The sequence below is a fragment of the Sminthopsis crassicaudata genome, chromosome 1, assembly GCF_048593235.1.
Source record: "Sminthopsis crassicaudata isolate SCR6 chromosome 1, ASM4859323v1, whole genome shotgun sequence".
In the NCBI taxonomy this organism is placed as follows: Eukaryota; Metazoa; Chordata; class Mammalia; order Dasyuromorphia; family Dasyuridae; genus Sminthopsis; species Sminthopsis crassicaudata.
In genome coordinates, this window is record NC_133617.1 from 542,201,565 (window position 1) to 542,217,800 (window position 16,236).

The window sequence follows — 16,236 nt, forward strand, 5'->3', positions numbered from 1 at the left end:
GAAGGAATTTATGACCAGAGGAGAACTAGAGATCATTATTGATCACAAAATAGAAGATTTTGATTACATCAAACTAAGAAGTTTCTGTACAAATAATACTAATGCAAACAAGATTAGAAGGGAAGTAACAAATTGGGAAAATATTTTTAAAAACAAAGGTTCCGACAAAGGTCTCATTTCCAAAATATATAGAGAACTGACCCTAATTTATAAGAAACCGAACCATTCTCCAATTGATAAATGGTCAAAGGATATGAACATACAATTCTCAGAGGAAGAAATTGAAACTATATCCACTCACATGAAAGAGTGTTCCAAATCACTACTGATCAGAGAAATGCAAATTAAGACCACTCTGAGATACCACTACACACCTGTCAGATTGGCTAAGATGACAGGAACAAATAATGATAAATGTTGGAGGGGATGTGGGGAAACTGGGACACTAATACATTGCTGGTGGAGTTGTGAAAGAATCCAGCCATTCTGGAGAGCAATCTGGAATTATGCCCAAAAAGTTATCAAACTGTGCATACCCTTTGACCCAGCAGCGCTACTACTGGGATTATATCCCAAAGAAATACTAAAGAGCGGAAAGAGACATATATGTGCCAAAATGTTTGTGGCAGCTCTTTTTGTTGTAGCTAGAAACTGGAAGTTGAATGGATGTCCATCAGTTGGAGAATGGTTGGGTAAATTGTGGTATATGAAGGTTATGGAATATTATTGCTCGGTAAGAAATGACCAGCAGGAGGAATACAGAGAGGCTTGGAGAGACTTAAATCAACTGATGCTGAGTGAAATGAGCAGAACCAGAAGATCACTGTACACTTCAACAACAATACTGTATGAGGATGTATTCTGATGGAGGTGGAAATCTTCAACATAAAGAAGATCCAACTCACTTCCAGTTGATCAGTGATGGACAGAGGTAGCTACACCCAGAGAAGAAACACTGGGAAGTGAATGTAAATTGTTAGCACTAATATCTGTCTGCCCAGGTTACATGTACCTTCGGATTCTAATGTTTATTGTGCAACAAGAAAATGATATTCACACACATGTATTGTACCTAGACTATATTGTAACACATGTAAAATGTATGGGATTGCCTGTCATCGGGGGGAGGGAATAAAGGGAGGGGGGGATAATTTGGAAAAATGAATACAAGGGATAATATTATAAAAAATATATATATATAATAAAAAATTTAAAAAAAATTGTAAAAAAAAAAAAAAGAAATGACAAAAATGAATTCAAAGAAACTTGGGGAGACTTTGTGAATGGATTATATAATTAAATTTTTATTAACAAAGTTATAGAATCAAACCAAAGCCTTTCACAATATAATTTGATCCTTTCTTTATACCTTAATTATATATTATCCTCCTTTTAAGGACTTAGCCAAACTGGCCTTCTCCCAATTCTTCTCAAATGCCATTCCCATCTCCCACTTTTCTGCCTTTACACTAACTATCCTTTACCCTTGGAACTCAAATTTGCTGCTTTTGTTTTTAGTGGTTTAATAATATTGTATCATATTCATGTGTCACAATTTGTTCAGTTTTTTTTTCAGTCCATTATCAATCATTTCCTTTTTATTTTTTATTTTTGGCCACCATAAAAAGAGATACTATGGCTTTTTTTGTCATATGGAAGACCATGTTTTACGTTCTCTTTTTCTTTTCTAGTGACCTTTGTTCATGTGTCTATTACTGGGATTTATGGACCTAAGAGTATGAAGAGTCTACTAACTTTTTCTCATATTACACACATTTCACCCCAACTAATGATTATTTAGATATGTGCCATTTGCTTGGAAATAAGGCTGTTTCTTTTTTCTGCATTTGAAAAGTCTTAACACCTAACATCTTTTTAGATCAAATCACAAAGGTCAGAAAGAAAAGGGAAAAAATGCCTTTTTGCTATCTAGTTTAAGGCAAGTCAGCTTAAATTGACTTTGAAATGTATTAAGATTATAAAAAAGATGTTTTCACCTTCTGTTTTGTTACTTTATTTTGAAAAAACTAATAGAAAATAAGTAAAGTTTATTGTAGTCTTCAGGAAATATGACTAATATTTAATAACAGGTTATTGTTTATTGACAAGTTTTAGATAAAGTTTGTATAATTAGAAAGTATAGTGATATTTTGCTTTAAAATACTATCATATATATATAAAGACTAGTTTACAAAGTGTTAACTATCATGTAAAGTTGGTAGGGCTGATAAATTTTCTCTGTTTTTTAAAATAAAATCCTTCGGAAAACAATTTGGGATTATGCTAGAAAAATCTTCTGAACCATAAAGTGGTTTAGTCAATTTAGAAAGTTTCTTCTGAGGAGCTTCCTCTGACCCATACATATTGGTATTTTTTCATCAGTTTGTAATTTTAGAAAATTCTTTGGGGCACTGAAAGATTAAATGACTACACAGCTAGAACATATCAGAGGCAGAACTTGAATCCAAATATCCCTGAGGTCTCTTATGGTCCACACATTTCTGTGCTATGTCTCTCATTGCAGGTCTTGTTTTGTTTTTGTTTTTGTTTTTAATTTTATGGCAAAACATGTTTTATGAAACAATGTAGAATTACACATAGACATGTATGTGTATTTACATATATTATAAATAGACACACATACACACATCATGTTTAGATATGCACAGGTAATTATATAAAACACAGACATACATGTAAATTTACATATATTATATAGACACATATGTGTTCACATATTATACACAGAACACACATCATATATAAACACATGCATATGTACATACATTATGCAGACACACATCTCATTGCAGTTTTAAACAATGTGTAAACAGAAGTCACCACCCTAGTAAGGGGCAAACTCAGTTTAGTGCTTTTTCCATAATATGTACTGTTGGAGAACCAAGCTCCTTTTTAGATTAAGATTTTCTCTTTTTACAGATATGGACACATGCTGATTAAAAGAATTTCTTACAACTCGTATTAGTGCTTTATGAAGATGGGATTTGGAAGTGACCTGAAGAATTCACATGATGCACTGTTAAAATTGCAAGATTGGGAATTAAGACTCTTGGAAACAGTAAAGAAGTTTATGGCACTGAGAATAAAAAGTGATAAAGAATATGCCTCTACTTTACAGAATCTCTGTAATCAAATTGATAAGGAAAGTACTGCCCACATGAATTATGTTAGCAATGTATCCCAGGTAAGAAAACAATTTTATTGTTTGGGAGTACAGAAAAATCAAAATGTCTTAAATGTAATAATTGTACTTAAAATGATCCCACTTTAACAAATGGGTCTTTGTTATTTTATCTCTTATACTATATCTATTTCTTTGCTTTTTTGAGCCCTACTACATTAAACTCTAGTATATTATATAATATACCTAGATTTTTTGAAACACATAGTGCATTGATTCTAACTTTAGCATTATACATTGTCTGTCAGTCCATTAGTCAGAATAGAGATTTTTTTGCTCCTTGATAAACTGTAGTAGGAATCTACAATAATAGCATATCAATGAACTATCCAGTTGTTAACTAAATTAAATAAGAAAATAATTTTAAAATTTGAGGTCATATTGTCAGAGAGGAGCCAGGACCAAAGCCATACTTGTACTTGAAATATTAAAATGTGTTTTACAATTTAAAAAAATAGAGATGAAATCTACATCTGCTGTCAGATTTCCTGAGTTATACAAATTTTTTTTCATTTATTGTGATGTCATTTAAAAACTATCATTGAGTTTGACAAATTTTTAAAAATCCATTTTACTACATTTGGAAAGTTGAAAATAAACAGTTCCTTGTCTTAAGATACAGATAAGAATTGTCTATCAGTAGTCTACCAATAGAAACTACCATTTTTACATATTCTTGTATGTGAGAGATTTTTATTATTTTTCACATGGAAACAGGGCTTCATTATATTCAACCATTCTCCTCACGATTGGAGAGGTACAGATTTCTGCATACAAAGGATAAGATCCCAAAATTCTTAAGTAACCTAATACTTTCTTTCTGATTGTTAAAGTTACAAAAATCTTTCATTTAAGAAGTCTGTAAGTATCATGTGAAGGTGTTTGGGTGTTTCTGCCTGAAACATTATGCCATTTTTATTACTTTAAAGATTTTGGGCCAGCTTTCAAGATTAAGAAAAAAAAATTCTTCAGAAAGATTTTACTTTTATCCAGTAGCTAATTTTGTTTTTACATTAAGCCTTTCCTGTCATATAATCACTTATTACTGAACTTTTCCTTGTAACAAAGAAAAGTTAAAGCAAAACCAAACTTTAAAAATGACTGTGCTTCTAAGTATATATGACTTTCTCTTCTAGTCATTCTTTGTGTCTTCTAGCTAGAGGAGAATTTCATCATCTCTTTGTTGGATCACATTTGTCACCACAATTAGTCTGATTGAGGCTGTCTTTGATATTGTATGTATTGCATTATTGAACTGCCTTGCCTCTTCTTGCCTCTTCTGCACCAGTTCCCACAAGTGTTCCTACATTTCCCTAAAATCCTCATCTGCTATATTTTTATGGCAACATAGTCATCTACACATTAATTTTGTTCAGTTATTTTCTATTTGCACATTTTTTAGCTGTAACAAAATCATTCATGTATTGTATTAAAATAAGTGATTGCATTAACAAGCTAATTTTCTTTAGTTTTTTAATCTACCAACTATACCATTTAAAACAAATACTAAAAGAAATTAAAAAAACAAAAACCAGAAACCCATCTCTTCCTCCCCAGATATTACTTTCTTCCAGGTTTTTGTAAAAGCACAGAATTTGGAGGTTGTCAGTAGGCAATGACAACTTCTTGAAACTTACATGAAAACTAGGTTTATTATGAGAGAAATGAATGTGCATGTGGAATCCAAAGAGTTCACAATCCATATAGAAGTTTGCATTTTTTTTTTTTTTTTGAGGCTGGGGTTAAGTGACTTGCCCAGGGTCACACAGCCAAGAAGTGTTAAGTGTCTGAGACCAGATTTGAACTCGGGTCCTCCTGAATTCAAGGCTGGCGCTCTATCCACTGCACCACTTAGCTGCCCCCTGAAGTTTGCATTTTTTAAATAGCAAGACAAAGGAAAGAAGAAATACCAGAAATGTCTACTCAAAGGGGCATAGTATGGGTGGGGGAAAGTTGCACTAAAGGCAGGAAAAGGACAAAACCCCTCCCAAAGGAGAGAAGCAAGACAATGACAAAAAACTTCTTTTCCCTTGGGAGCTGCTATAGTGTGAAGATAGGATGATCTGCTTATCTGCATGCGTACTGGATGCAGAAGCAACTTCTCAGTCTGATTGATGCCTGTCCGGATTCCTAAGGACACATAAGGAAGCCAGTTTGAGATGCAAACAGCAAATTACATTAGCTGAGGGTTGGGGTAGGGGGGCACTTTGTCAAATTCAGGATCTTTTGTATTTTCTGGGTTCAGTGTTTCTGGAAAATATGATGACTCAAAAAGACAAGTTTGGGGCACTTAACAATAGGATGAGGAAGAAGTGGTCCACATAAGAAGCATCAGATAAAATGCAAGAACTCTGCTGGAACTAAAAACTCCTTAATAGTCCTTAACAAACTACGGAGGACCTTCAGAAACATATAATAAAGCTCCTTGGTTTTACTGATGAGGATACAAGTTCAGAGAGGTGCAGTTAGGTGGTGCCATAGTACACAGAGTACTGGGCCTGTATTAAGGAAGACGTTCAAACTTGGCCTTAAACCTCTTTGCCTCAGTTTCCTCATCTGTAAAATAGAAATAATAATAGCACATGCCACCAGATGTTGTGAGGATTAAGTGAATTTCTCATACTGTTAAGTATTACAGGGTCTAAAATTATTCATTCTGCAAGAAAACTAGAGAGACAGAGCTCTGAGCCAATAAGCTTTTATTAAAGGGACTTGCTCCTTTCAATAAATGGGACCTTTGATCTTCCTTACAATTGGAGATGTTCCTTTTCCTAGGCCTTACTTTTATTGTACTTGGTACTCAGACTCACAGAAGAACCAAAATAAAATACTGAATTTTATTGTTTAATAGGCCTTGATTTTGATCCAGGAGGTCTAGAAATAATGCATCAGCATGTATAGTCATAGGATGGGTAAGGAAAGGGTTATCTCTTTTGACTAAGACTGGTGGGCAAGAGAGGGTAGGTAGGAGGTACAGAAATAAACTGGGGGACTTTCCATATCATGTTAAACTATACCATCCACTCTAGGCTTGGTCATGCACTTATCATCCAAAGTGGAAGAAGTCCTGTAGTTAGCGTTATGAATAGTGAACTTATAGCTGGTAATTTAAAGTTTGGAGCTTATAATAAGAAAGGATTTATCTTTTCTAATTATCCCTAGGCATAATATATGTAAAATATGCATTAATTAATGTAATGTACTAATATTAGTTTATTAGACTGACTAGAAAAAATATGGAATGATCACTAAGGGGGATAGATAAGATAGATAAATTGAGATTTCTTTGAGGATGAGGGAAATATGGACAGGTTTGTATCAATAGGGAAGCAGGCAAGAGATAAAGAATGAAGATACATGGGAGAATGGGAATGACAGAGGAGGCCATGTGCTGGAGAGACCAGGCCAGATTGGGTTTTAGTTTGGAAGGAGAAAGGCTACTTTTTCAAGTGAGACAGGAGTGAAGGAGGATATAATGACAGAAGGGGCTCAAGTAATGTGAGATGAGGAACATGGGAAAGGAAGGAACCCTTGGCAAGTGGCCTCAGGTTTTTCCATGAACTGTGGAGCATAGTGAGGAGAGGCATAGTGAGTCCATTAGGGAGGTGAAAAAAGGATTGACTTGCTTTAGTAAGGACCCTGTTAGCATTTATTTTTTATTTGATTCAGTCAACAAGTTTTGTGATGTTCTTCAGCTTTGTTCAGCAGCATGTTGAAGTGTGAGGGCATGTTGGGAATGAAGCTGATAGATGGTGGTAATGATTAAAAGCATTGGCAGGGCAGCGCTGATGAAAGGATAAGGGCAAAAGGGACCTGAGAAAAGAGGACAGCACAGACACTCTTTTCCCAAGAGGTCATGATGGAGAAGGGAAGAGGATACGGCCGATACGAGATAATTGCCTAGGAAGCATGGAAGGGTTGGAGATCATTGTGAGTACGAAGGACACGTTTTGGTGTTACAAAGCCAAGGTAGAGATGGAATGGCAACAGATTGTGATCCAATCAAGGAATTTCAAAGACTACACACATGGATATTGTTCGCTTATGAATGTTGGCAAAATAAAAAGTATGATTATCCCTCTGTGTAATGTGGTGGAGTAGAGGCTATGTGAAATCAGGGTAGCAGTCGAGGAGGATATATTGGGAGCCAGGAACTTACCTCATTGAAGAGGAGTCTTCTAGATAACAGCTGCCAGAATTATGATTGGATAGTCATTGTGGATTGAATGACTTAAAGGAGGAAATCTTTACTGAAGAGGAATCTTTACTTAGAAGTGGCTGTGGGGAGCAAGGAGTATTCCAACTCTTTCACCAGAAGAAAAGGTGGCTGGGAAGATGGAATTAAGAAAGAAAAAATGTTTAAGATGACAGCAAATATTCCAGGGAACATAGTAGTTAGTTGGCTTTATAATTGGATATTAAGTTGATCAGGATATAAACAAACAGTTCCAAAAAAGAATTGAAAACCATTAATAACTATCTGAAAGAATTCTTCAAATCACTTTTAAGAAGAGTTATGCAAATCAAAATAACTTTGATGTTTCACCTCATAATAGCAAATTTCAAAGATGGTTGTTAATAGACAGGTATAATCATGAATTGGAGCTCTGGGTTGGCAAAACTATTTTGGAAATTAATTTGGAATTAAATGAAATGAAGAAAATGCCCTTATCTTTTGACTTACAATTTTTTTTTTTTTTTTTTTTTTTTGGCTAGGCATATATATCCCCTCGAGAATTTATTGACAAAAAGAAAGGCTCTGTGTACATGAAATTATTCAGATCTTGTAGTACCAAAACCAAGTTGTTATGTCTATTGATTGGGGAATAGTTAAATGAATTGTGTTATGTGAAGGCAATGGAATATTATTATGCTGTAAGAAACAGTGAGAATGATGAATACAGAGAAGCATGGATAAATGAAAGATTTAAAAGAACTGATGCACATTGAACAAAATAGAGCCTGTCATACAATTTAATAGGACAACAATATAAGTGGAAAGGACCACAGTAAAACAGTAGAAACTCATATTGAGAAACTATAAAGAACAAGCTGACCCCAAACAAAATGTTAAAAGACACATCCCCTTGTTTCTTTGCAAAAGTCAGATTCCATAGGTGTGGCACACTGTATATAATGCCAAATTTTTTCAATACATTTATTGATTTTGGTGAGTATTTTTATCTTTCTCCTTTTTTACTTAAAATATACATTTGCTATAAAGGGTAGTTCCTTGGGAGGGATGTGTGGGAAATCAAGCCATATTAAAATAAATGATATTAATATTTATTTGAACAAAAAAGAGAAGAAATAACTCATGTAAAGAAGAATGTTCATAGCAGTTCTTTTTGTTATAGTAGTGAACTAGAAAGAACAGGATTATCTCTCAATCAGGAAATGACTGAAGAAGTTGTAGAATATGAATGTATGGGTATATTATGTTGTAAGAAATCACAAAAGGGATAATTTCAGAATAAACTGGAAAGACTTATATGAACTGATGCAGAAACTAGAATAAAATTTCCACAATAATAGGAACATATTAAAAAAAACTTCAATAAAATGAACTAATTTATGGTGGAGCATGTTATCCATTTCTTGGTAGACAGATGATGGACTCAAAGTGCATTATGAAATGTAGGTTTCTCAACATTTTCAGTATTGAAAATAGTTTTGCTTGTTGATATATATTTATTACAAATATTTTATTTTTCCTTTTCCTTTTTAGATGTGTGAATATATGTGTGTGGAAGAAAGCTTAGATCAAGGGAAGCTAGTAAGAAGGTTGCCAAAAAGCAGAAAGAAAAGACAGATGAGAGTCACTGAAGCAATTTAAAGTTGCATAGAAAAGAACAGAAAAGAAGCTCAGACCAACAGGAGAGCCTTGAAAATTGTTTTTTAATTATATATGTAAAAGGATAAGCAAACTATATATAGTAGAAATTTTATGTATAATCTTTTTTTTTTTAGTTCTACTTTGCATATGAAAATTCCCATTTTATTTAGTTTTTGATAGGTTTAAAATAAAAAACATTAAAAAAAAAAACAAAACCCTAAAAAACCTAGGCCATCTTTTCAGGGAAGTAATTTTTTTTTTTTTTTTTTTTTTTAGTAATAGCTTTTTATTTTTCAAAATATATGTAAAGATAGTTTTCAACAATCACCCTTGCAAAATCTTGTGTTCCATATTTTTTCCTGCCTTCTTGCCTCTCTTCCCCTTCTCCTAGACAGCAAGTAATCCTTAGGTTAAACATGTACAATTCTTCTAAACATATTTCCACATTTATCATGCTGCACAAGAAAAATCAGATCAAAAAGGAAAACATGAGAGGAAAAAAAACAAGCAAACAACAACAGCAACAAAAAAGGTGAAAATACTATGTTGTGATCCACATTCAGTCTCCATAGTCCTCTCTCTGGATACAGATGGCTCTCGCCATCACAAGTCTATTGAAATTGTCCTGAATCAACTCCTTGTTGAAAAAAAAAAAGTTGGGGAAGTCATTTTCTTCTTAATGAACAACTTTTTTTTTTTTTTTTTTTTTTTTTTTTTTTTTTTTTTTACAACTTTGCTTATCATATTTATCATAATGTAGTAAAGAACAGCAATTCAATGACTTGGTAATGAATTATATTTGACTGGGTATCTAGCCAGATCTCTGTCCAAGATATAAATTTCAAAGTCAAATAATAAGTTACCCCTTTGTAAAAGTAAAGCAATAGCTCAAATATAACTAGGAACCAAGTAGTCCTCCATTTCCCTGACTTTTAAAATAATAATAAATACTATTGAATTTTTAAGAGTTTATGTATGCTAAAGCTATTTTCTAATAGATTCATTATATTCTTTATGCTGGTCATATATTAGATTCTTCTTGGGATCAAAGATCATGTATTTAGAGTAGGAAGTATCTCAAGAGATAATCTGCTTCAACCAAATAAAGTACTAAATAGAGGAGATTGAATTTGAACCAATTACTATTAATGGTAATTGAATTTAAAGATATTTTAAAGCAGTGTGATTATATTGGACAAAGTGTTGGACTAGGAAGTAAGAGATTTGAGTACATAGGAGACTTTTTTCATAGTCAAGGCATTTTAACATCTCAGAACTTCATTTTCTTCAAATATAACATGGGGATTATAATTCTTGAACTATACCTTCCTCTTTCCCTACCAATAGGATTTTAGTGCTTTGGCAACCTAAAAGTTTTCTATGAACAGGAATGATTATTATTAGGTGTCAAGACCAGATTTCTAAAAAAGCTGAAAATTCCTCACAATTTTTGTTTTATTATTTAGTTACATTGATTGACATTTTCATTTTTCTTTTTATACCTATTTTTAATCTATAATATAGGGCAGCTTTGTTATAGGGTACTGAGAATTGATCCTAGAGCCAGGGATATTTATATTCAAATTCTCTGACACATACTTAGTGACCCTACACAAGCCACCTTAACTTAACTTCTCATTATTCTAGCTAGAGTAATTATATCTATAGAATGTGGCAGAGAACGTATCAGCCCGTATTGGTGTGATATATTTGTTTTCTCCTCTGGGAGTTCATTTCTACCATTGAAATAGTTCGCAGTTCCAATCCTAATCCATATCTCTTTAACCACAGATAGAATAATACTTTAGATTTCCAATCTGAGTTTGTTTCTATTATTTAAGCTATGGTAAAAATTTGGGTTAGTTTATGGTGAGCCAGTAGCATTTAACAAATTTTGAACTATAGATTTATATACACACACACCACACATACACACATAAATGAAATGTATATTTCTAGTTGTTTCTGAGTTATTCTCTTGCTGCTCCTTTTTTGAATTTCTAGAGTGTCGATTTATCTTTGAAACTAAAGATGTTTGATATAATATCAATATTTATAACATATACAAGATATAATAATATGTTATATAATGCTATATATTAAATATATAATCAATATATAATATATATGAAGCTATATTATTGAAAATCTTGTCTATATTAAAAACATTTGCTTGTCCACTTAATTTAGATGGAAGTTCTAATATATTTCTTTTTCCTTTATTATTTTTGCTTAGACTTGGCTATTAATGATTCAACAAACAGAACAGCTTAGCAAAATAATGAAGACACATGCAGAAGACCTTAACTCCGGACCATTACATAGGCTCACTATGATGATCAAAGACAAGCAGCAAGTGAAGAAGAGTTATATAGGTGTTCACCAGCAAATTGAGGCAGATATGTTCAAGGTAATCTTTTGGGCATAGCTTTTATTCATTTGTCTTTTATCCTTATTGAAAGTTTTTAATCATTTTTTTTGTAACTTATTTAATTGCTTGTTTTTCTTAAAATAATTATTTGGTTGGGTTAGATGAAAAGTTGTTTTCTATGATCAAAATGAATGATTTATTGAATTGAATTGTGGTTTAATTGTAAGAAGTATTGTTTGCAATTGGCAAATAAAAGTCTATTAACCTCCAAATTGTGGAAAAGAATTTTTGATTTACTTTGGTTGAATTTATCAGTGAACATCTTATTTCATTGGGGCTTAAAGTTATTTTAACTTGGTTGGCCCAAGTTAGTTTATAATTGTATATTAAATAAAAATAAATAAAATTCTGTGTCTGATTTTTAGGGTTTAAGAATTGAGAGCCAAGTCAGGAACACTTGGGTTTGAGTCTTGTTTTTGACATATTGGTTCCATGGCTTTGAAATAAATTGCTTAAATTCTCAATATCCCTAGAATCTCTTTTGATATTACAAATTGTAGAATATTTCTTGATCAGCATTGGTAAAGGGAATTTCATAATCAGGAGTGCCTTACACTAAGGAAATTATAGGTTTTGTTAAAAAAAAAATAAAGAATCAGTTATGTGTTTAAGTTATAGGTCCAAATACCTTTTCTGCATTTGCTTTCTTTATAGGTCACAAAGACAGAATTGGAGAAATTAAAAACAAGCTATAGACAATTAATAAAAGAAATGAATTATGCCAAAGAGAAATATAAAGACGCTTTGGCTAAAGGTATGTAGCAGTTAGTGAATCACAATGTTGGATTTGAATAATTCTTATTGTTGCCATTTGAAAATTAACTATTATTTTTATTTTTAACAATTCACTTGAGAATAGTACACAAGCCCTTGTACACAAGTTAGAGCACCAGCTCTGAAATCGGGAGGACATGACTTCAAATATGGCCTCAGAACACTTAACACTTCCTAGCTGTATGACCCTGAACAAGTCGCTTAACACCAATTGCCTCAAGAAAAAAAAAAAAGACAGAGTAGTACACAAAATTTAAAAAAATGTTACTAGATAAAATACACAGCTGTTCTTAAGAGTTATTACAAATTTTACTCTCTCAAAACAATGTATATTTCTTAGCATGGTAAATTTATTATGTGTGTGTGTGTATATATATATATACACACATATATATGTATATATATATATATATATACATATATATACAATACACATTATAATATATTAACATATTCAATATAATTAATTGTATCATTATTATATATTACACAATCCATAAATACATATACAAATATATAATAAATAATATGATTAATATACACTGTAATATATCAATATGTTTATATATATTTATATAGATATATTATCATATAATATGAAAATTTTTTCTTTAAGCCATTCTCCCTCTCAATAGATTTTTATGAATAATAAATGGAGCATTATGTGTTTGGAGAACTATATTTTTTTCTTTCATACATGGAGTTTTCAAAACACCTTAAAGTCATTTTACAGAGCATTTCTGAGATAGGTTATTTAAGTTCTCTCTCTGTTCTTCTGATACTCTATGTATTTTTTATTTTTGAGACATTTCTCTTAATTTGTTTGTGTCCTTAGTTTTGTTAGCATATATCTCTATATAATTTGTTCTTATTTTTAAAAATTTATTCTGGTTTCACTTTTTCACCTTGAATATGTATATATTTTTGCTGTCCAATTTAGAAAATGCAAGGTTTTTTTTTTTTTTGTTTATCTTTGTCTCTGTTTTTTAAATGTGTTTCTTACAAGTACCAGATTGCAGTGTTTTGCATTTTGATTTTTTAATACAGTCTGTTTCTTTTTCATTTTTATTGGATTTTTAAATACATTTATATTTAAAATTATGAGAGATCTTCTTTTTCCCTAAAATTGTTTCTTTTTCAAAAATTATATTCCTTCCCCTCTTCTGTTGTAAAATGCAGTATTATGTTCTTTCAGTTACTTAACTTTAATCTTAATTCAAGATGGCCCTCTTCCTATTGGTCCCTTTTCTCTTACTCTGATCCTGTTTTCTCATTTATTACTACTTTTCCTTTTTAGGGTTTTGTTTATTAATTTCTTTTTCTCTCTTGCTTTTATCTGGCTATATATTTCTTTCTCCTTTTTTACTTTCAGTCAAGTAGCATTCCCCCCCCCCCCCCCTTTCCCTCTTCAACTGGTCCTGTTCATTAACTTTTTGAATTAAATATATATATATATATATATATATATATATATATATATATATATATATATATATATATATATATATATATATATATATATATATATTTGTGTCCCTTTCTACAAAGAATTTCTTTTATTCTCTTCATTATTTACGCTATCTTTTGGGTTATTGTAAAACCTCATTATATGATTCATGACTTCTGTAGTCATCTGGTCTTTTTCTTTTTCTATGTTCTTCATGTAATCTGAACTTCCATGGTGTCTGTTGTAGGTTCTCTCCCTTCTCATTTTTGCTACTTCTTAGTAAGATTTGCTGTATGTATCCTCTTTTTATTGTGCTTTATTCCCTGAACAAAGGCCAGTTATTTCAGATATTAGAGAAGATGCTGCTCCATTTTAGGTCCCCTCCCTTTCTATGTCTTTGATTATGCAGCTTATCTATACCTTCCTTTTTATTATTGTTTTCCTTTCCTGTCTATGCCTTCTCACTCCTCCAGATGCCATCAGAGATTCTAATTACCCCTATTTTAATGTGGGACAAATAGATTTTTGAAGCACTAAATCCTCCAGGCTTTATCTACTATAAAATTTTTATCTCCTTTCACTGACTGTCTCTTCTTTATCCATGCTCATTCATTAGTGGACCTCCCTCTCATATTCAAAATTAAGTCTTCTTCCTTTGTTCCCTCTTTCTATCTTCCCCCCTTCTTCCTCACCCACTCTTCTGTAGGCTTTTCTGTATCAGGGATCATAGCATTCACATTCTTCTTATTGCTAACCCTTGATTTGATCCCAACACTTCACAGAAACCTTTCTTTATGGATTCTCTCTTTCTTCTATGTTGTAATGTAGGCCCATAAAAAAGTCCCCACAAAGACCTGTAAGCAGGGTGTTCCTATATTCTTTCCATAATGTCATCCATCTGTTTTTTCACTTCAAACAGATTTTTCTCTTCACTCCCTTTTTTGTGTTTGGACATATTTCTTATTGATCACTGTGTTGTCACCCTGTTGCTGTTGCTAATATTGAATGCTACATTTATTCATTCCTGCACTTTTGTTGTTTGTTTTTTTTTCAAATTCATCTTTATTACTAAACATTTACCTTTTGTCCTATTTGGTTAAGCTCAGATTTGCAGATAGGTCACTTTCAGCTGCATTCTCAGCTATACTGCTCTTTAGAACACATTATTCTGTTACTTTCTATGCTTTTTAGTGAGTGTGGAATAGTTCTACATTATTTGATGTCCTTTATATTTGAAAGTCTTTCTCTTGATGGCTTCCAGGACTTGTTATTTCTGAATCGAATTATTTATTCTAAATATTATATTTCTTCAAGTCTGGAATCTTGAAGGGATTTTTTTTTTTTTTTTAGAGGCAATCAGAATTATTAGTTGGTATTTTTATTTTCTGCGCAGAATTTCTGAATAGTTCTATTTTTTATCTTCATTATAGTGTTAAAGTTCTTTTTTTCCTATTCTGGGACACCTAAGATCCTCATGTTATCTTTATATATCCTGTCTTTGAGATGAGTATATTTGCACGTATTTGCAGGGTGAGGATATTGTCTTTTAAAGGTTTCTTGTCTTTTAATTGTCTTTTAAAAACAAAAAACAATTTAAAAAATTTTGTCTTTTAATACTTTTTTGCTTTTCTTCTAGATTGTTCTTGATCTCTGTGTATTTCCATTTCCAGTCTATTTTTCTGTGGTTTCTTTGGTGAGACTTGCTGTTATAGATTCCAGATTCTGACCATTATTTATTTTTTCCTATGCAGGCCATAAATTTTGCTCTCTCACAATTCACATTTCTCTTTTGAGATTAGGAATAACATTTTATAAATCATTTCCCATATTTATTCATAGTTGTCTGAACTCAGTTACTAGATCTAGAGGTCACTATTTCCTTCTTTTGTTACTGTTTTTCCTGTTAATTTATCTATTTATGTTCAAAATCTTTGAGTTTTCCTGTTCCTAAAATCTTTTTTATTTTCTGTCTTCCTTTCCCTTCCCTCTTTATTTCCTTATCACTTACTTTCTGTCTCTCTTCACTCTGATTGTGATTTAATTGGGGACTGAATCTAAATATCTTAGCCTCCTATTCTTCTGGGAAATTTATGTTCTGCAGACTAGGTATCTTCCTCAGGTTTTGGGTAATTAGAACTGATCCAAGCTGGATGTCACAGTCCACCCACTACATACTAGTTGAGTGATCCTGGACAAGTCTCAGGGTCCTATGCAGTTCTGATCTGCATTGATAAAGAAAATTTCCCTAAATGAAAATTCCCTTCATAAATGAAATTAAAGGTTCAGACCCCATCCTTGCCCTATTTTATCTATAATATTATAGTATCATTTCTAGCCCTGGAACACTAGTGTGAAAAATTTAAAATATGTCTTATAGAGATGGTGAGATTATATGATGATTATGAGTAGGAATCATTTAAAATCAAGTATTACAAAGAAGAATTATGCTTTTATACAGACATTTTCTTTTATGAAATTATTATTTCTCTGATTTGTTCTTTATATTGTCATTTCTTATTATGGTTTATTTAGTCTCTGTTTAAATT

The 16,236-nt window shown here is 31.8% G+C and overlaps 1 protein-coding gene across 5 annotated transcripts in view; it reads left to right on the plus strand.

Annotated features, from left to right (window-relative positions):
• The window catches only part of FER (FER tyrosine kinase), a 234,035-nt gene that overhangs the window by 30,531 nt on the left and 187,268 nt on the right, over positions 1-16,236 (plus strand). For all 5 annotated transcript variants that reach the window (XM_074281925.1, XM_074281927.1, XM_074281929.1 and 2 more), the window contains 3 exons: positions 2,941-3,205; positions 11,275-11,448; positions 12,124-12,223. In XM_074281925.1, the coding sequence (XP_074138026.1) occupies positions 2,993-3,205; positions 11,275-11,448; positions 12,124-12,223 (487 nt within the window). In that variant the 5' untranslated portion in view covers positions 2,941-2,992. The remainder of the gene's footprint in view (positions 1-2,940; positions 3,206-11,274; positions 11,449-12,123; positions 12,224-16,236) is intronic.